Source organism: Carassius carassius, chromosome 49 (assembly GCF_963082965.1).
Source record: "Carassius carassius chromosome 49, fCarCar2.1, whole genome shotgun sequence".
In the NCBI taxonomy this organism is placed as follows: Eukaryota; Metazoa; Chordata; class Actinopteri; order Cypriniformes; family Cyprinidae; genus Carassius; species Carassius carassius.
In genome coordinates, this window is record NC_081803.1 from 11136815 (window position 1) to 11157153 (window position 20339).

Below are 20339 nucleotides of genomic sequence, written 5' to 3' on the forward strand. Positions count from 1 at the left end.
TTACTGCCTAGTGCCTACACCACTGAAGCCGTTATTCACATGTCATATTTAACCTTATGTGTCGATGGAGGGCGGAGCTACAGTAGATTTGCACTTAGTAAGAGACACTCAGAATAAGGTTTACCATTTGCATTAAGATTATTTTTATTACCACACTGGCATATAATTTTGCTTAAGTAAAATGCACTTAATTTAGACCCCCCCCCCCCCCCCCTCAGGAAACAAGACAAAATTTCTTATATCATTTTCTTATATAGAAAATCAATCTTTATTTTATAATTCTTTTTTATATTTGTACTTGGGTGAAAAAAGAAGGAAAAAAAACACTTAGTAAGAAGAGCATTTTTCCAGCGTGCATTAATGAAGTGTTTTAAAAGGGGGAGGAGACCGAAATAAACTCTGGGTTTATCGAAGAAAACTTGCTCCCAACCAGGTTAGGTTCATAGTGTAAGTTACCATGGTAACTGACTCTGAGTGTAAGTTACCTCTCTTTCAGAAACGGGCTTGACTTACCCTGCTTTCTCAGGTTTGACAAACCTCCCACTCTGAAACAGAAAACCTAGAGTTTCCCTCATTTCAGGGTTAACATACTCAGAGTTTTCACTTAACCTCCTTTGTGAAACGGGCCCCAGATGAGGAGATGGAGACAGAGGAAGAAAAAGAGGGAAATGTAGAGGCACAAGTGACAGAAAGGGAGTAATGATTTTGTAGAACAGAGAAAAAAAAGCCATCCGGTTGGGACAACTTAAGACATTTCAGTTTCTGATCCCAGAGCTATTATTAGGTGGAAAGAAAATATTTGTTTAACTTTTAAACTTAAAATTGTCTTTTCTATTTTTTCTTTTTCAAAACTGCATCAGAGCATTTGCTGCCGTATCACTACATAATCATCCATATCGATACGCGAATCAGCAAGGAATGCATCACAATATATTGCTATATATTGTATTGATATTTTGAACAGCGCCATTTAAAGCCTTGTTCCATGTGCCCCTTTTATACTTTGAGCACCTGCCCCTCCAAAGGTCTCTGCACGGCCCTGCAAACCAACCCCCAAAAATATGATGCTTAACGATAAAGAATGTAATTTCTGTATGACTAGCAGCACCAGACCTAAATGCAAAAGTAATTCCCAGCTTTCCCAGCTAATTAATTAATATTCTAAGAACATTCTCCCAGTGCTCGTATAAAGTCATGGAGCATTATTTTCTAAAGTTTTAAGAATTCTTTCTCTTACTTACACAAACATTGATTATGGAAAACTTAAAGGGGAACATTTAATTTTCTCAATTTGCAAACATTCTGGAAGCATTCTTCTAGGAACAGTTGAGCCACGTCTCAAACAGCCAAATTTTTTGTGGTCCAGGGTCACATATTATGCTTAAATATATATTAATTTAGTTAGTGTTATGTTAGAGTTTTACATGTGGATTTTATATTCCATAATAATACATATTTCAACATAAACAAAAAACAACAACAAACAAAAAACTTCCTTGTATTTGTGTAGTATTCTTAACTTCACAGTTACTGTTGGAGACCAGATGTTATGGTTCACTGCCGAGTCAGTCAGTTTAACAGTTTCTGTTTAACAGCAATATCAGTGGTCAATATTGACCAAGGAAATTTTCACAACCTCACCTTTTCTCGCCTGAGGTCCTGTCATAGTATTCCTCCTCTACCTGTTCTCCATTCTGAACAGCCTTCAAGGTGAGAAAGAGCACATATAATTAATTTAGATTCTGTTTTAGGATCCAGTCCATTAATATGTTGTGATTTGTTCCAGAATTCTTTATTTTTGTGTTCCATTGTCTCATGGAGGAAAATGTATACAAGCAATGGAGAATACATTTATGTTGCGGTTTTTTTCAAGCTGCAGGAATAATCTGGTAAAGCACAATCTTTTTTCTTGTAACTGTAACAATCTTGGAAAACACAAACACTAACTTCCAGATTGTTTTCAGAAAGGAGCCAAACTGCTTTTCCTTTCATAGCATCTGTGAGATCCATCAAGTCTAATTCAGCTCAGAGTTCAACGATTTCCTCAGAGTCCAGTCAATGTCAAATGACTATTACAAGACCAGACCTGTGTAAGACATTACCAATATGATATTGTTAATTATATTATTTCCAAATCTTTTACGTTTTCTTGTCTTAACTGTTTTAACAGTTTGGTAATAGCAAGAGCCAGAGTAGGATTGATGGTTCTTCCCTACGATACATCTCCTGTCATAGCAAGTGGGCTCAAGTTTCCTTCAAGTCCATGGAAGAATGGATTTGACACAGACATCTATCCACATAAATGTGACTGTTTTTGTTTGTTTGCTCTGTACTTAAGCACATGATTTTTCTGGTAACTTTCAATTTTAAAATGACATTTGATTCTTAAAAAATGAGTGAATAAGCATATAGAAAACTCTCAGACTAAATTACATTATATCTTAACATTGTTTCATGAAACAATCAAGAAAAAGTATGCTGAGACAAACAAAAATTATGTAAATTTGTTTTTTTTTTGTTTTGTTTTTTTATTAGAATTCAATTAACAAACATACAAACATCACAGTTCGTAAACAAATAGTACACAATAAAAAAATATATATATATATATATATATATATATATATATATACAAATACAAAACAGAGCCATCAAATACAAATTAATATTAAACAATAATAATAATATATATATATAATAATAATATTAATAATTACATAATATATATATATATATATATATATATATATATATATATATATATATATATATATATATATATATATATATAAAAACAGACTTTCAAACTTTATTATTTGTAAAAAAAAGTATTTTTATATTTTCAATTGAAAAGTTTGGAATATATATCAGTTGCTGACATAGCTTTCTTATTTTTTACCAATTTAAGAGACTCAAAATATATTTCAGTTTCAGTTTGGAAGAATTTAAAGCATGGTCTTGATTTAGAGAATTTAGCTTTATGAATATGAAACTTGCCTAATAAAATAAAAATATTTACAATATTACATAAACTTCTATCTCTACAATCAAAATATGTAATAATCTGTTTCCCTTCAAGTGTTATTGAATGTTTTGTTTTAAAAGCCAGATGACTTTCAACACTTTTCCAAAATGTCGTGCAAAATGAACAACTATAAAAAAGATGAGTTAACGATTCTTGTTCTGTCTTGCAGAAACTACAAAGATTATCAACCGGTTTAAATTTTGAAATAAACAAATTTGTGGGATATATATTGTGTAATATTTTCAAATGTAATTCCTTAACTTTATTTGAGATACAAAATCTAAAAGGAACAAGCCACGCCTTATGCCAATTAATTTCAGAAAAATTAGAATTCCAGAAAAATTTCCCACGAGGTGTTATTTTCTTTAAATTTAAAAAACATTTTCTGATATGCCTATTAGTACAATTTCTACTCATAATATCCATACCGTTAATATAAAGAGTAAAATTAAAACCTAGAATTTCGTTTTGTTTTTTATAACCTTTCATTAGTTCTAATATGCCATTAGGTATAGACTTGAAAACCGAGTTATATTCTTTGAACGTTATTGGGAATGTTTTCTCTTTGAGAAAAGATTCATAATTAAGTAATTGATTATTATCATCAAAAAGGTCTTTTAAAAAGATAATATTTCTATCTATCCATTTCTGCAAATAGAGTGACTTGTTCCCCTTAGTGATGATGTAAATTTGGTTCGATTGATTGGGACATCGATTGTGACGCACTATACACACTATGTACTCAACCATGTAGTGTATGAATTATATAAGGTTTTTTGTAATTCGTAAACGGAGTGCTTTCGATACGTAATTAATTTTCAGTGTGAACGCAAGAGGAACTACACATGTGCGTCCGACAGTTGCATTCCGGAAGACGCATAGCAGCGGACTTGCGCGTTCTTCGGAAGTGCAACACTTGTACGTACGTTTTGGAGGCTCGGCACTGGAAAGGTGGGTTTTTTATTATTTATTTAAAATATTAATGCAGAGTATTATAAGCAGATAAGAAGAGCATTTTTGTTCACCTCATATGTTAAATCTAGATGCAGTGGCTCTAAAAAAGCCGATATGCAGCTGTGTGTTTACCCGTCCAATCATCATTAGCGGATTTGATGTCGGTGTCATCATCAAAACTATCAAGACATGTTTTGGCTGAAAATTTGAGAATTACTAACATGCCCCAAATGAAGCGGCAATTAATACTGAACGCCTACAATTCATTTAACAGTTATTTCCAGTGTGGTCTATCGGTTTCTTATTATTTTTAGCCTAGTTTCTACACTTAGCCAATCTATCTACATTGGTTGCTATTATAATCACATTATAACTCAATGTTTTCACTAAAATCTAATGGCAACGAATGTAAGAGGCTATATACACACAGAATATCGATCGTGCGATATATCTTTGTCCTCCGTGCTATACGAGGATCGATACACTGGCGCCAAATATCGATATTCAAACAAATAAAACGAGGTGCTTTAAATAGATGTCCATACTGAAGGATTCCTCCAGGTGGCGCTCAACATATGAGTGACGGAGACGTGAACATAAGTTTACTAGCCTAAGAAAAAGTGTGACTAAAATCATGAATTCTCTAAAAGCCTCTTTTAAGTTCAAATTCTGAGCAAACCTTGGCTTCTATACCACTTACGGGGCAAACAAAATCAACAGAATATGCGATGTTCAAGAACTGCATTATTTGTACGATATCGGGATGTATCATAATAGGATTGTCTAGCAATATATCAGTTATCGCAGAATTGCTCTATCATGATATTATTGCTATCGTGAGCCATGTATCGTTTTGTATTTTGGGGTGCCTTGTGATTCCCACCCCATACACACACACACACAGACAGACACACTATATTTCACACACCCACACACATATATGTATGCATGTGTATTTTTTATACTTTATAAAAAAAATTAGAAGGTGCAAAAAAAAATTTAATATTGAGAAAATCGCCTTTAAAGTTGTCCAAATGAATTCTTAGCAATGCATATTACTAATCAGATTAAGTTTTAATATATTTTAATATATATTTAAAGAAAAATCAATAATTTTGACCCATACAATGTTTTTTTAGTTTTGTGGTCCATGGTCACATATATAGTTTCTTTTGTGTCAGCAGAGCTTGTGATTTACATTCAGTATCTCTGACTTCTCTTGGTTTCTGTAGATGAGTGGGGACTCGGATGGTAATAAAGTGTTCCATGAGCAGCTCCGTCTGCAGCAGCTGTATGAACAGAGGCGAGAGGGTGGAGAGGATCCGTACACATACACTGACCCAGAAGACGGCACTCTGTACGACTGGGACCATGAAAAGAGAGCATGGTTTCCAAAGGTTACCAAACAACAGAATACTACATTTACTCAATTAGTCTGTTTTCATAACCCAGTAAAAGTTCTGTATTAAAGTTCACTTATTTGTTTCTTTATAGGTAAATGATGATTTCATCGCAGCATATCAAGCAAACTATGGATTCAATGAGGATGGGGCCCCTGATCCAACTGCTGCACTCCCTTTCTCTGCATCTCTCCCTGCCAAACCGGAGGAGCCCAAAAAAACAGAAGAACCCAAGAATCTGGAGGAGAGCACAACCCAGGGAACAGCTAAGGAGGGAGCTCAGAAAGGAGAGAAAAGGAAAGCAGATCCAGGTAAGAAATTATTCATTACCAATTTTATTTTATGCTTTCTTTTTTCTTTTTTTTTTTCTTTTTTACAAGGTATTCTAATTATATTAACAAATATACATTGTGTGATGTGTTTTACAGGATGGTTTGAAGTTGAAAAGGACAAAAACACCAATGTTTATGTGACAGGTATATCATTACCACATTTTTAGATTGCTGTTTGTTTTCATTTATTTGCTATTTGTTTTTAATTTTGAAATGAAGTTATTGGTATGATCCTGTCTGTTTTTTAAATCAATTGGCTGTCAATCGAAAATTTGGTTCACAAATGTATTTCAGTGAATGTGTCTTTCTGCTAGGTCTTCCTCCAGACATTACTCCTGATGAGTTTGTGGAGGTCATGTCCAAATGTGGAATTATCATGCGTGACCCTATCACAGAAGATTATAAAATGAAGCTTTACAAAGACAAGGACGGGAACCAAAAAGGAGATGGACTTTGCTGCTACCTGAAGGTTGGTCATTGTAATACTATGATCAGGTATATTTATCCCTTGTGCTGTGCTGAAAATTTTGAATGAAACTGATTGATCGTAGGCCAATGATCTGTTCTTATGCACCTTAGTTTGAGTGAAAGAGCATTATGTGTGGATATGTTTGCCAGGGTTTACTCAAAAACGAAAGTGCATAAGCTCAGAAGTCTGCCATTGATCTGCTCCGAAAAGAAATGTAAAACCCAGTTTACAGCATAACAAGAAATGAACAAAACAAAACATGAAAGTTAGTCTATATATATCTAAAATAAAAACACTTACATGTTTTACATTCAGTGTTATTTTACTATTATTTATATGCTATTATAATGTTTATTAATTATTTTAAATTAGATTTTTATATTCATTTTAAATTTAGTACAAGTTTTAGGAATTTTATGTGCTTTATTTATATATAGCTTTATTTTTTAGTTAGTAATTTAGTACTTCAAATTAAACCCATTTTATCTCGAAATGTAAATTTCAGCTGTATTTTAAATTAACATTTTTAAGATCTTTAACATTGTTTACATTCTTATTTTTTATTGTTTTCTAATTCCTTCTAGAAAGAGTCTGTAGCTCTTGCCAAGCGGCTTTTAGATGAGACAGAGGTTCGGGGCTATCAGCTTCACGTGGAGGAAGCGCGATTCGAACTCAAAGGACAATATGACGCAAACAAGAAGAAGAAAAAAAACAAAGAATATCGCAAAAAACTCCAGCAGCAACAAAAGTAAGAATCTGTTCAAACTGACTCCTGCGGCTCTATATGGTTGATTAAATATTTTCTGCGTTGCTGTAGATTTGACTGACATTTTTGTCATTTATGATTAACAGGCAGTTGGACTGGAGGCCGGAGAAGGCTGGGGACACTCGCAAAAGGCATGAAAAAGTCATCATCATCCAAAACATGTTTCATCCCAGTGACTTTGAGGCAAGAATTAATCACAAATCACTCAGACACACCCACAAATACACTGGAACATACTACAGATGTTCGTGAAAAGAAGAACACTTTACATTGAATGCTGTCTGTATGAAAAAGTACCTCCTGACAGAGCTTTTGTCAAATCTTTTGCTGCAGCTGAAACCAGACCTACAGAATTTCATTTTACGGCTCCGAATAACTCCAGCCTTAAACTGGTATTCAAGATGTATGAAGTTAATTACAGTAATGCTGTTGATTAGCAAAAGTTTAGAGCCACGGCATTTAGTTTCTCTGTGACAGCGTTGAACATCTCACAGCGGGTCTGTCTGCATTCCTGAAGTAGGTGCAACCTAAAGGGTCAGATGGTAGTCGAAATTCAGGCGTGGATCTGCAATTCAAGCATCGTCATGATTTCTGTGACTATTTATTGTGTTTAATGAATGAGACTGATACTTAAATTGAACTAAAACTGTGTATGTGACGCAACTATTACTAATATAGCACTATCGTTCAAAAGTTTGGGATTGGTAAGGTTTATTTTTAAGAAATATCTCAACTAAACTCAGTCAAACACAACTCAGCAATTAAATGCTGTTTCTATTTAACAAACAACTTCTGAAATTGTTTCCACAAATAACTGTTTTCTACTTTGATAATAATAAGGAATTTTTCTTGAGCAGCAAATCAGAATATTATATGATTTCTGAAGGATGATGTGATACTGAAGACTTGTGTAATGGTGCTTGAAATTGTAATTGTAATAATATTTTATTGTATCGTATTAAACTGTATTTTTGATTATTATGTATTATAATTATATAAGGTATTTTAGTACCATTTAGGCACAATTTATATTTTCCAACAAAGTAAACTGAAAAGTTTAACCATAATCCTTTAGATCAAAGTTTTTTTAAATAATGAGGAACATAAATTAAGGCAAATGTTAACTGATAATGTGTTGACGAGCTGCACGCTATGTCTCATGCAGGAGGACCCTTTGGTTCTGAATGAGTACAGAGATGATCTACGGACAGAATGTGAGAAATTTGGCCAAGTGAAGAAGGTCATCGTTTTTGATGTAAGTCCTCTTTAACTCCTGTTCAAAATATTCGAAAACAACTGCTGAAAATCCGTAGCCATTCAAATGTCTCTCTTTCTTGCATTCCTAACACTATACTCTTTGCGTTTTCCATGAAAATCAGAGGCACCCTGATGGAGTGGCATCCGTGGCTTTTAAGGAACCTGAAGAGGCGGACATGTGTCAGATGGCTCTGAATGGACGCTGGTTTGGTGGGAGGAAACTGTCAGCGGAGCTGTGGGATGGTGTAACTGACTACCAGGTAAAATACTTGGTCTATTTAAAGTTATGATGAATTGCTATTTGCAACCCGTTATACTTCCTCTATCTTATATTGTCTGAATGAAACAAGTTGTTTGAAGAGAGAAAAAGTAGAGAGGGACTAGTTTATTCATTAGGAATTTGCTGAATCATATAAAGCATGTTACTGTACATACAAAACCGAATGCGTCTTTGCATGGCCTTAATGATGTCATCAGAAAAGGAAAGTTATTACATTGTGTAAACAAATATATTTTTCCCTTTGGAATCACATGCACATTTAGACCAGAGATTTATATTAAGTAAGTTAATAGTGTCAATTTCAGGATCATTAACAAAAACTAAAACCATTGAAGAAAAAGTTTGAATGAATTAAATTCATTTTTGAATTTAAAAAGGTAACTTTTTTTCGTGCCAGCCAGTTGCCAAGGCAACATTTCTCATTTTGATTTAGTTTAACTTTACTAAAATTGCTAAAACTAAAGCTGAAATAATAAACCGTTTCTATAGAGGCATACAGGGAGTATAGAAAGGAATCACTCCGCTTTAAAATGATCAGATTTCGTTGCTTTGTATCTTGAAATAATTCATACAAAAAAATAAATCATAGAATAGTGCAAAAGTACGCTATTTGGGTCACACCTAATGTCTATTGTTAACCATTGGCTAATACATTTTTCGATTTTACTCGCCAGTGTTTGTGTTAGAGGCTGTTTACAAGCTTAGCATAGAACATTCTGACTGAGGGCTTTAGAGCGTCATTCTCCATCAAGCGATCCGTACTATTTCACTTCAGCTCAATGGATGTGCAGCGTACCTGTATTTGCCGCAATGTATACTATAGCATGATGGCCTGTTTTTATACAGTCTATGGTGATGGTGCATGACTCGCCATCACTTTTCTGATACCACTTTATCTCACACATGCAAAAAGAGAGAGTGAGAGTCTTACATACCACGGTGAATCGACAAGCTACATGTAAACAATATTTTTGTTGTAATTTCCTGTAAAAAGAAAATGGAGTTTATTTAGAATTGTGTGTGTGTGTAAAATAGTAGTCTGGTTAGTAAACTAAAAACTATACTAGCCAATGCTGATTATATTGCCAAGGAGTGCGTAAAGGGTTGAAATGACTTAAAGACTTAAAACCCACTGAAAATCTGTGGAATGACTGGAAGAATGCAGTCCACAAATTGTCAGCATCAGATTGAACTGAACATGAGCAGTTCTGCAAAGAGTGGGCAAATATTGCAAGGTCTAGATGTGCAAAGTTAGTAGAAACATGTCCCAACAGACTAAAGGCTGTAATTAAAGCAAAAGGTGGTTCAACAAAATACTGACAAAAGGAGTGATTCTTTTCAATACCAACTGTATTCAAAAAAAAATTAAGACCAGAATAACAACCACAACAAAATGAATTAAAATAATTGATCATTTCTGTATTCTCTATTGCTCGTTTTTCTTTGTCTCACATTTTGGTTCTGGACACCCAGGTTGAGGAAACCTCACGAGAACGAGAAGAGAGACTGAAAACCTGGTCCTCTTTTCTGACTGATGAGAGTGCATCTGCCAAAGCTAAGGCAGACTCTTCAGAAGCAGCTGAACAACAGAATCCCAGCACACAAGAAGCAGCAGAACAGACTCGACAAGAGGAACATACAGACGAAAGCACTGCAAAACCAAAAGAGGGGAAAGATGAGGAGGAGGGCGACGAGGTAGAGGAAGGAGGAGTAGTGTCGACCGATAGCAGTTTAGCAGGAAGTGATGAGGATGCATAGGACTCGTTTAATGTCTCTTGCTAAAACATCTTCATACTAATATACAATGCTTCCTTTTTTTTAATTGTTTATTCCCGTGATATGTCTGTGCATTTCACCATATCAAAATAAGGACAGTAATGGAAATTTGACAGTAAATAGTCATTTGTATGTTTTTATGGTAATGTGTGTCATTGTCTGAATCAGTTTGAACATCTATTAATAGTTTTATAGTAAAAATATATACAAATATTTTGTGACTTCATCATTGTTTCTTGTTTCATGAAAAAGATGTTTATTTGTATCTTCTCTCTCTAACAAGATCTTTGGTTTATAAGGGAACAAAAAAAAACAAGTAGTTTCCTTAAGTGTAGTTCCATGTAAGTCTAATGACAGCTGTGGTTTTATCTGTTCGAGAGACCTTGTTCAACTCGCTCAGGTGCATTTTTCAGAGAACATGTAAAGAAGAGCACCTCCTGCACGTAGTATATTCGTTTTGTTTTAGTATGATCGGTGGCTGAATGTTGGCTGGATTCAGTTCGGTAAGCAGTTTGGGGTTTTGATTTATTTGTGAATGCATTTGAAGCCCTGTTTCAAAAGAGAAATTAATAATTAAAGTATAAGTAGGAACTGTATAGCTCGTTCCCATTTAGAAGTGTGGACTTAATGTTTTTTGTTGTTGTTGTATGTTTAATTCTAGAATAAATAAAGAGCTAATTTATATGAAATAATTAGTTTTGATGGGTGAGGTTTAAATATTCTATCAAATTAATGTTTAAATATTAATAAATGGCACTGTGCCATCTTAAGATACATTCATATATAGTTTAATGTACACTACTTTTTAAACATTTGAGGTTGGTATGTTTAATATTGTTAAAAAGTCTTATGCTCACAGAGGCTACATGTATTGTGAAATATATACAATTCAGTTTAAGATTTCAGTTTCCTGTTGTAATATATTTCAAAATGTAGATTGTTTTCAGCAGTCATTTTCTTCAGTGTCACATGATCTTTCAAAAAATCTTTTCATGTAGAAAACAATTGTGCTGCTTGATATTTTTGTGGAAACCAAAATTTTTCATTTAATTGAACATGAAAATCCTTGTACTCAAAGCTATGAAATTACAAAATGCTTGAAAAAATGGTTTAGTTTCTTGTACAGAATCATTGTATTAGGGCTTATGTTGTAAGATACATAAGATAAATCGTTAATTCACTCCTTGACAGAATGGTGTAATTACAGTGTTTCCTATTTTTTATGTATAGGATAGTAAATTTGTCATCTTGGAATTATAAGGTTTTATCTGCATTCTGAGCAGTTACAGTACGAGATACCGTGCTTCAAAGTTTTTGCATTCCATATAGTGTTATGTGATGTGAGGAACAAGTCTCTTTCATAGTTTTCATTTTAAATAGGGGACCCAAATGGAACCTGTTTTGTAAAATAATCCATCTATGTTGTATTCCTAAATCAGGATGATGGAGAACAGAGTGTTAAAGCGCTCAGAGAACTGTAAAGATCCTCCTCGGCTCTTTACATACTATCAAGGCGACATCAACACCGCAGTGGATGAGCACTTTTTCCGTGCCCTGAATAAAGCAACCACACCTAAAGACCTCAGTACTAAAGCCAAGGACAGCAATAGGACTTCCAAAGCTAGTGCGTTAATCTGTCTGTCTATCTATCCATACATGTATGTGTCTGTTTTGAGTCTAATGCATTTCTTTTCCCAGATGTACCATCATCATCATCATGGACTTCTTCTGGTCTAACATGGCCTAAGTCCACACACACTTCTGGTTCCTCAAAGCTGACCCAGTTGACGTCCATGGAACCTACACCTCCATCCCAGGGAGTTATTGTGAATCCCTCAGTACTATCATCATCATCGTCATCCCTCTGGCCATGCCCATCCAGACAGGGCACGGCCTTCGAACTGCCTCATATAATCTACCAACAGCCCATGGCTGCTGAGAGCAGTGCCAACTCTTACCTGAACTTGTTACAAATGGATCGGCCAACAGGGGGCATCATGATCTCGCCCTACTCAAAATCAGATACCAGACCAGAGTGGAATTCTGGGACGGCCTTTAAAGATGGAAGCAGGATCAGCCTAGATTCAGGTACTTATGCCATAGCTAACTGTTTGCTCACAAATTAATCTAATGCAAGTGCACAGGAAATCAATTGTTAAATAAGAAATATAATGAACAGTCAGCTAGTAATTATCGCTATGGTATTGTAATTATAATGCTATGGTTGGCTACTTAAATGCAATAAATACTCACACTATTTATACTACAAAATGGCATAGAACAGTGCAAATTACACACATTTGGGATGCACCTTAGGTGCTTCTTCTGAAATTAATCTATTTAAAGGGATAGTTCACCCCACAAATGAACATTCTGTCATCATTTACTCATCCTCAAGTTATACAAACCTGTATGAGTTTTCTTCTGTTGCACATTAAAGAATATATTTTGAAGAATGTGGGTAACCAAAAGAGTGGCTGGTCCCCATTGATTTCTAGAGTATGGAGAAAAAAAATTCTATGGTCGGTGGGGACCAAAAACTCTTTAGTTAGCCACATTTTTCAAAATAATATCTTTTGTGTACAGTAGAAGAAATTAATTCATACAGGTTGGAACAACTTGAGGGTGAATAAATGATGACAGAATTTACATTTTTGGGTGTAGTATCCCTTTAAGCCAAGTACATCCGGGTACTTTTCGTCTGCTGTTTTATGAATACTGTTAATTGGTAAATTCTATTCCGTTCTAATTGCAGTACATAAAATAAGGGTTTGTAAATGTGGTGATAAATTATTTATTTGTGATCATCTTGTGTTTTTCAGGTGTGCCTGTCTCAGAAATAACTAAGGATTTGTACTGGTATTGAAGAAGTGATTTCTGGCTCTGCCTGTGTTTACATTATTATAAGCTTAAGAATTCTGTGCTTTTAGAACATCTGGCATAGTTATTCAAACCATTATATTCATGGTATCAAACATTCCTCAAGAGATGAATAGCGGTTAATTGCTTATTTTAGCCATGAGCATGTGAAGGATCTTGTAGTAGGACATAAGAGAATACCTGATTGAAAATAATTCACTTCTCTAAGCTATTTAATGGGTGAATGAGGAAGTAAAGTCTATTTATATAATTTGTAATACAATTATAGTTTACCAAACTTTCTTTGTGTATAGGTTTCTGTGTTTTGAAAGTTCATATTATTACTATAGCAATTCAAAAACTATAGTCATTTGTCAGGAAAATATATTCTATATAGTTACTTTTAAGTTAAACTTTCTCTCTGAAAAGTTGCCCATACCTTGGGGATGAAAAAAAAAAACTTCAACCAGTGTGTCAACTCTCTAGGTCAGGTTACACAGAAGGCCAAGTAAAGCTAATGCTATGGCAAAAGTGAACTGACATGAGCAAACCAAAAATAAATTTTTCTGAAATCGTGCAAATATTATTGGACTTCTTCTTTAAAAACCTGTTTGCAAAACCTGCTTTACACTTTCCCCCTCAAAGCTGTGATGTATTTCCCTGTCACAAACCTTCACTTTTGATGTACGAGTATGACAGAACAGCTAAAGGCTTTGCACAATTATGATGAATTTCCTCAATTATTCTCAAGAATAGTATAAAGTAGTATATTTTCAGTATGAATAGACAGGTGACCTGTTTAATAAATCCTACATGAAAATGATCCTTTTGTTCATACTTTACACATTTAGACATTTGATTTTCAGCAGGTCTGCAGTTATAAACTTTCCTTTTTTCCTGTAAGAGCAGGCCATTTGTAAAATGTAAAAAAACCATTACAAAAATATAAAGAAAAAAGTCTGTTTTCTGCATCTACTGCTCAAAGCATTGATTTGCATTTAAAGGAGACATTTCTTTGAGGATAAAGACTCAACCATGCATCCAATGGACTAATACTTCCACTCAAAAATGTGTATTACTGCTAATTACACTTTGGGAGAGTGATAAAAATATATTTTTGTTTGGTTAAACTTCTAGCAGAAATCTCAAGCATGCTATACTGAACACTTTTTTATTTTTTTAGTGATTGAAATATGCATTAAACAACTTTCTTAACCCATATTACTTAAGTAATTTTACATCACTCAAAACAATATTTGAAACAGGATATTCAGTGTGCAGGGTGCAATGTACTGTAATTATGAACACAGAAACTTGGATTAAGAAAGCAAATACAAGGACAGTTTTATGGCTGACTGAATAATGTGGAATGCACTTCTCATCTCTAGATCACAGCAAAAAGGATTATACTGGACCAGATGGTAGAACTTGTCTTTTTAGCAAGCTCACTATTTGATTATTGATGCCTTGGCACATTTTAAGTTCTCTCCCATCTGCCCTAATTTTCCTGTTCTCTTGTGGAGTAAATAAATCAGGTTGATGCCAAAACAAGAGGACAACAGGGGCACATTCAGTCTAAATCTGTCATGTGTGATATTCAACACATTTGCGGAACAACCATGAGAAACAATATGCACACCCACTTTGTTGCACGACTTTGTTGAGCAAGACACCGAACCCCCAACTGCTCCCCGGGCGCCGCAGCACATGGCTGTCCACCACTCCGGGTGTGTGTTCACAGTGTGTGTGTGTGTGTGTGTGTGTGGTGTGTGTGTGTGTGTGTGCATTCGGATAGATTAAATGCAGAGCACAAATTCTGAATATGGGTCACTATACTCGGCCACACCTCATTTCACTTCACTAATAAATGGACTTTGGAGCCACATATTTCCAATCTTCAGACAATGTCTGAATCCTCTGGAGATATGCGAGATATTCTAATATGTCAGTCTTTATTAATAGTTCCTTTCTAGACAAAATAGCTAAAGACACTCCACCTCATTAAATTGCATATGGGTTTTGTGGCAAGCTACTTTCATTTTTATTCCTTTAACAAATAACTTCTTTTATATCACTTATATTTATCAAAATACAGTAGTGACTAGTTATTTTATTTTCACTGACTAAAACTAAATAATCTGATAGTTATGTTATATTACAGATATAGGAAGTTGTTATTATGCATGACTAGTATTTTGACCAGAAGCGACAGTTTAAAGGCAAATTATATGCATGTAATATTAGAATGGCTAGTTTATAGTTCAATTACTATATATATATATATATATATATATATATATATATAAAACATTTCATTCAACTATAAAAGACCTAGTCACTACTGCATTTTTACTAATAATTAAAACAATATGATATAATAATATATGTTATAATAAAATTATGTAATACAAATTTTAAAATGGCTTGCCATGTTGTCTATGAGATAAGCGTGATTAAGTTGCTGCGTTCATTCTGATTGAACACGGAGAGGGTCGCGTTCAGCTGAGGTGGGGGCGACAGTGAACCGGGTCTGTGGGTCTATATGGCATTTAAACAACCTGAGAGTCAAACTAACTTTATCTTTCTTCATCTTCTGCGTTACAGAGAACAGGTGTGCTCTTTTCGGCCTACTATGGTTACTGTCCGCTGTTTTATGTTCCTCAGAGAGTCCTTTATAGAGAACGGCAGTCAGCTCGACATGACTCCTGTAGATCAGCCCGGGTTCAGCCGCACGGGATACACTGTAGTGGCAGTGTGTTTGGGAATAATCTTAGTTTTCGGTTTCCTAAATAACTTTCTTGTTCTTTTGGTCTTCGCCCGCTTTCATGTCCTGAGGACTCCGATCAATTTAATACTGCTGAACATCAGTGTGAGCGACATGCTCGTTTGTATTTTTGGCACACCTTTAAGTTTCGCCGCGTCTGTGCACGGCCGGTGGCTGACGGGAGTTCATGGCTGCAGGTGGTATGGCTTTGCCAACGCGCTGTTCGGTAAGCTAATATCTAATACATTAATATGTTCTACTGATTACAAAATGTGATTATTTTTATCTGGACGTTATAGAAAACAAGCAACATTAACTGGCTTGGGTCCATTTCAAAAGCTGCTAACTCGCGGTTCACGTGGATTCATTAGTTTCAGAGTATTGTGTTTTTTAAAAGTGCCCCTATTATGGATTTTGGAAAATTAGCTTACATGCAGTGTGTAACACAGCTCTAAGTGAATGAAAACATCCTGCAAAAAATTTTAATCCGAAAGTGCACCATGTATAAAGTTATTGGGACCCATTTACGAAACGAACGACAGAAAATTCGGCGTAGGCTGCTGGGGCGTATCCATCTTTTCAGAAGTGAGGGGGACAGAAAAAAAAAAAAAAAATATATATATATATATATATATATATAAACATTACAATATAATATAAAACATTACAATATAACATAATATATATAGCCTACCAGTCAACAGTTTTTGAACAGTAAGATTTTTAAGGTTTTTAAAGAAGTCTCTTCTGCTCACCAAGCCTGCATTTATTTGATCCAGAATATAGCAAAAGCAGTAATATTGTGAAATATTTTTACTATTTAAAATAACTGTTTTCTATTTGAATATATTTTAAAATGTTAATTATTCCTGTGATCCAAGCTGTATTTTCAGCATCATTACTCCAGTCTTCAGTGTCTCATCCTTCAGAAATCAGTGTAATATGCTGATTTGCTGATTATCAATATTTAAAACATATGAGTAAATTTTTTCAGTATTCTTTGATGAAAAGAAGGATCCAAAGATCAGCATTTATTTGAAATAAAAAGCTTTTGCAACATTATCATTCAAAAGCTTAGAGTCAGTATAATTTTTATTTTTTGGAAAAAAATTATGGAAAATAATACTTTTATTTAGCAAGGATTCTTTAAATTGGCAAAAGTAATGATGACGTCATTTTACAAAAGATTTCTATTTCATATAAATGCTGTTCTTCTGATCTTTCTATTCATCAAAGAAACCTGAAAACTGAAAAAAAATCTACTCCACTGTTTTCAACATTATCATAAGTTTTTTTTGTGTGTTTTTTTTTTTTTTTTTTTTGAGCAGCAAATCAGAATATCAGAACTATTTCTGAAGGATCGTGTGAATGGAGTAATGATGCAAAAAATTCAGCTTTGAAATCTCAATAAATTACATTTTGAAATATATTCAAATAGAAATTAGTTATTTTGAATAGGCTAGTAAAAATATTTCAAAATTTTATTGTTTTGCTGTACTTTGGATCAAATAAATGCAGGCTTGGTGAACAAGAGACTTCATTAAAAAACATTAACAAGCTTACTGTTGAAAAACTTTTTATTGGTAGTGGATACTATAAGCAACTTTAATTTTTCTCTAACTTCTAGCTTTGAATTGGCTTAGAAATCTATAACTGCTGGACAATAACAAATAATAATGATTTGTTTATATACTACAAACACTTTTCTTTTATCACATAAGGTAGAATAGTTTCTATGATGTAATAAATGCTATGTCAATTGGCACTGCATTGTTCATATACTTTATTTATCATCTGCTGGAGATGACTTGAAAAACCATATGGTCGCAATCGTATGTTTAATATGTTCGTGTTTCCAAAAGTGTCTGTTTTTCTGTGAAAACATACAGCGATAGCTGGACGCTTTTGTCCATATTAGGAGTTTCCTGGTATGAATTTCTGTGCGAGAGCGCCCTCTGGCTTCGAGTATGAATGAAACACACACTGCATGTTAGTTTAGCGCTTTGTGATGTTCATCTCTTCTTCTGGGTCCGAATAAAACATCAGGTCATGCGCAGACTGTCCTGTCTCTTTGAGTTAAAATCTATATTTATTCACACCAGTTCTTGAAAACTTCTATGCTTGACCGAAAAAGTGCGGGGGACGAGTTTCCGTGATATTAAAAGTGGGGGGGGACACGTCCCCCGCGTCCCCCGCTTAATCTACGCCCTAGGGTTGTTTCAACGCAAAACTTGGAATTTATCAATATGGACGTGAGCGGTGGCTACGATCAAATCTCACGTCTGGTAAAGTAGATAAATTTGATAAGACAGCAGTAAATTGATTACTTTGAGATAGGCTTTTATTTGAGATACAATGGGTTAATACGACTCATTTTTCAGTGTTACAATTGCCCCCAAACACTGTTACAATCAGTAACCAAGGGAGCAATTGTAACACTGACTTAATGCATTTAACTTGCATTTAATTATAGTCTTGTCCTAATTAGTGAAAACATATCAATGTTACAACTGCCCCTAGATGTGTAATAATTTTGTACATAGTTTAAAAATGGTTGTTAAAAAGAATTTAAAAGGTAAAAAAATAAATTTGGTTTATTTGTGTATTTGTTTGATTATTTCTGGGGGAAATTCCATGAAAATATGCAGAAATTTTCTCAGGATGTTGGGTAGTTAAGTGTACAAATACTTCTTGATTGCTTAGTGAAATTCACCAACCTGTCAAATAGCCATTTTATCTAATGTGAAGTTAAAGTTTTTTTACATTAAGTAAAGTAATGTGCACTATAAAACAAACAACAATTAAAAAAAAATAGTTGATGAACATATAATTTATTTGTCTTTTTATCCAATATCAACAGGCATTGTTTCACTGGTATCCCTTGCTGTGCTGTCATACGAGCGTTACAGCACCATCCTCTGCTGTTCAAAAGCAGATGTGTCTGACTATAGGAAGGCCTGGCTCTTCATCACAGGCTGCTGGCTGTACTCTCTCATGTGGACAGTGCCACCACTCTTCGGCTGGAGCAGCTATGGTCTTGAGGGTCCCGGCACCACCTGTTCAGTCCAGTGGAACCAGCCCTCCCCAGAAACACGATCTTACGTCATCTGCCTCTTTGTCTTTTGTCTGCTGCTGCCTCTTCTTCTGATGGTCTACTGCTACGGGAAGATCCTTATTGCCATTCATGGGGTGAGAGAAGAGTGAAAGAGGAAAAGGTTGAAAGTGAGAGAGAGGGAGTAGAAGCAATTATTTTGATAAAGAGCTCTTTTCTAGTAAGGCTCATCAATCTTTCTAGCCAAACGTTTGTTCGCCATAAATTAAGCCATTTTCAAGCCACTGTCTGGAACCAAAGTCTTTCACACAATCATTGTCATCATTATGTATTGCTTCTGTGAATTATATATACAGCAGGATCAGATTTGGGCATTTTAGTATGTAAATGTGCAGATCCCCGTAGGTCTTGTCTGAACAAATGCAAAAAAACAAATATGAAGATTTATGCACCCTCAGGCTATCAGAACAGATTTGGAGAAATTTAGCATTACATTTGTATACAAACAGGCATCTTTTTACTTCAAATATTGTTAATTTATCGACTGGAGTTGTGTGGATTACATGTGAATTATTGTGACATTTTTATCAGCTGTTTGTACTCTCATTCTGACGGCACCCATTCACTGCAGAGGATCCATTGGTGAGCAAGTGATGTAAATCTGTTCCAAAAATGAAACAAACTGACCTACATCTTGGATTGCCTGAGAGTGGGTACATTCTCAATATAGTGTTCCAATCCAGCCTGGTTGCAGTTATTTTTTGAAAAGCAAATCTCAAAGTGTGTCTCCTCATCTCACAGGTTGCTAAGATCAATCAGACAGCTGCACAGAGGAGGGAAACGCATGTGCTGGTGATGGTGGTTTCCATGGTGTCCTGTTACCTGCTCTGTTGGATGCCGTACGGGGTCATGGCATTGGTTGGCACATTCAGCGTCGGTATTGTCAGCCCCACAGCCAGCGTTGTGTCATCCATACTAGCAAAAAGCAGCACTGTTCTGAACCCCATCATATATGTTCTGTTCAATAATCAGGTATGTGTTTCTCATAATAATATTTGTATCCAAATGATTCTTTTAGACCAGTGTTACTGTCAAATCTATATTTACTGCCAGTTTTACAGGTGTTTTATAGCTTTAGTAAGATGTGGGCCAGAACCTCCAGCCCATCTCACCCTTCATACAGAAGAAGGCGGTGCTCAACGGGACTGTATCCCTATGGGGTCATATGATGCTACATCTCCGCCAGACAGCCCAGACAAGTTTGGGACCCAGAGGGCATCAGTACAAAGAGGTAGCATGACTTTGGTGCTTGTGGTGCATTGTGCTTCATAAAAGCCTGGGATATGAACGTTCCATCCATGCAATACCATATTTAGAGGGACAGGAAATTACATTGTTACTGCCA

General features: G+C 34.9%; 3 protein-coding genes across 6 annotated transcripts; all 3 read left to right on the forward strand.

The window, feature by feature from the left end:
* Window positions 1–3858: 3858 nt before the first annotated feature.
* Window positions 3859–10472, forward strand: LOC132132282 (HIV Tat-specific factor 1 homolog). Its single transcript, XM_059544657.1, has 10 exons — window positions 3859–3976; window positions 5212–5376; window positions 5474–5690; window positions 5808–5855; window positions 6026–6180; window positions 6765–6928; window positions 7033–7129; window positions 8112–8201; window positions 8326–8463; window positions 9957–10472. The coding sequence occupies exons 2-10, from the start codon at window positions 5212–5214 to the stop codon at window positions 10239–10241; spliced, it is 1359 nt and encodes a 452-aa protein (XP_059400640.1). The 5' UTR covers window positions 3859–3976; the 3' UTR covers window positions 10242–10472.
* Window positions 10473–10626: 154 nt separating this feature from the next.
* Window positions 10627–13146, forward strand: LOC132132283 (transcription cofactor vestigial-like protein 1). Its single transcript, XM_059544658.1, has 4 exons — window positions 10627–10762; window positions 11699–11883; window positions 11958–12347; window positions 13082–13146. Exons 2-4 carry the CDS (start codon window positions 11700–11702, stop codon window positions 13123–13125), a joined length of 618 nt encoding a protein of 205 aa, XP_059400641.1. The 5' UTR covers window positions 10627–10762; window position 11699; the 3' UTR covers window positions 13126–13146.
* A 2447-nt stretch (window positions 13147–15593) lies between these two features.
* Window positions 15594–20339, forward strand: tmtops3b (teleost multiple tissue opsin 3b). 4 transcript variants are annotated; one of them, XM_059544687.1, is made up of 5 exons: window positions 15594–15646; window positions 15723–16108; window positions 18743–19071; window positions 19736–19966; window positions 20048–20339. In XM_059544687.1, exons 2-5 carry the CDS (start codon window positions 15751–15753, stop codon window positions 20264–20266), a joined length of 1137 nt encoding a protein of 378 aa, XP_059400670.1. In that variant the 5' UTR covers window positions 15594–15646; window positions 15723–15750; the 3' UTR covers window positions 20267–20339. The 4 variants fall into 4 exon arrangements, with proteins under 4 accessions (XP_059400670.1, XP_059400669.1, XP_059400671.1 ...); XM_059544686.1 differs by lacking the exon at window positions 15594–15646 and having other exon boundaries at window positions 15664–16108; XM_059544688.1 differs by lacking the exon at window positions 15594–15646 and having other exon boundaries at window positions 15664–16108; window positions 20056–20317.

Excerpts from the sequence above, each read along its gene's own strand:
- LOC132132282 (XM_059544657.1), top strand. The coding sequence starts at position 5,212 with ATGAGTGGGGACTCGGATGGTAATAAAGTGTTCCATGAGCAGCTCCGT. Across the intron at positions 5,691-5,807 it reads GAAAAGGAAAGCAGATCCAG|GATGGTTTGAAGTTGAAAAG; the intron begins GTAAGAAATTAT and ends TGTGTTTTACAG. Across the intron at positions 8,202-8,325 it reads AGAAGGTCATCGTTTTTGAT|AGGCACCCTGATGGAGTGGC; the intron begins GTAAGTCCTCTT and ends CATGAAAATCAG.
- LOC132132283 (XM_059544658.1), top strand. The coding sequence starts at position 11,700 with ATGATGGAGAACAGAGTGTTAAAGCGCTCAGAGAACTGTAAAGATCCT. Across the intron at positions 11,884-11,957 it reads CAATAGGACTTCCAAAGCTA|ATGTACCATCATCATCATCA; the intron begins GTGCGTTAATCT and ends TTCTTTTCCCAG. Across the intron at positions 12,348-13,081 it reads CAGGATCAGCCTAGATTCAG|GTGTGCCTGTCTCAGAAATA; the intron begins GTACTTATGCCA and ends TGTGTTTTTCAG.
- tmtops3b (XM_059544687.1), top strand. The coding sequence starts at position 15,751 with ATGGTTACTGTCCGCTGTTTTATGTTCCTCAGAGAGTCCTTTATAGAG. Across the intron at positions 16,109-18,742 it reads CTTTGCCAACGCGCTGTTCG|GCATTGTTTCACTGGTATCC; the intron begins GTAAGCTAATAT and ends CAATATCAACAG. Across the intron at positions 19,967-20,047 it reads ATGTTCTGTTCAATAATCAG|TTTTACAGGTGTTTTATAGC; the intron begins GTATGTGTTTCT and ends ATTTACTGCCAG.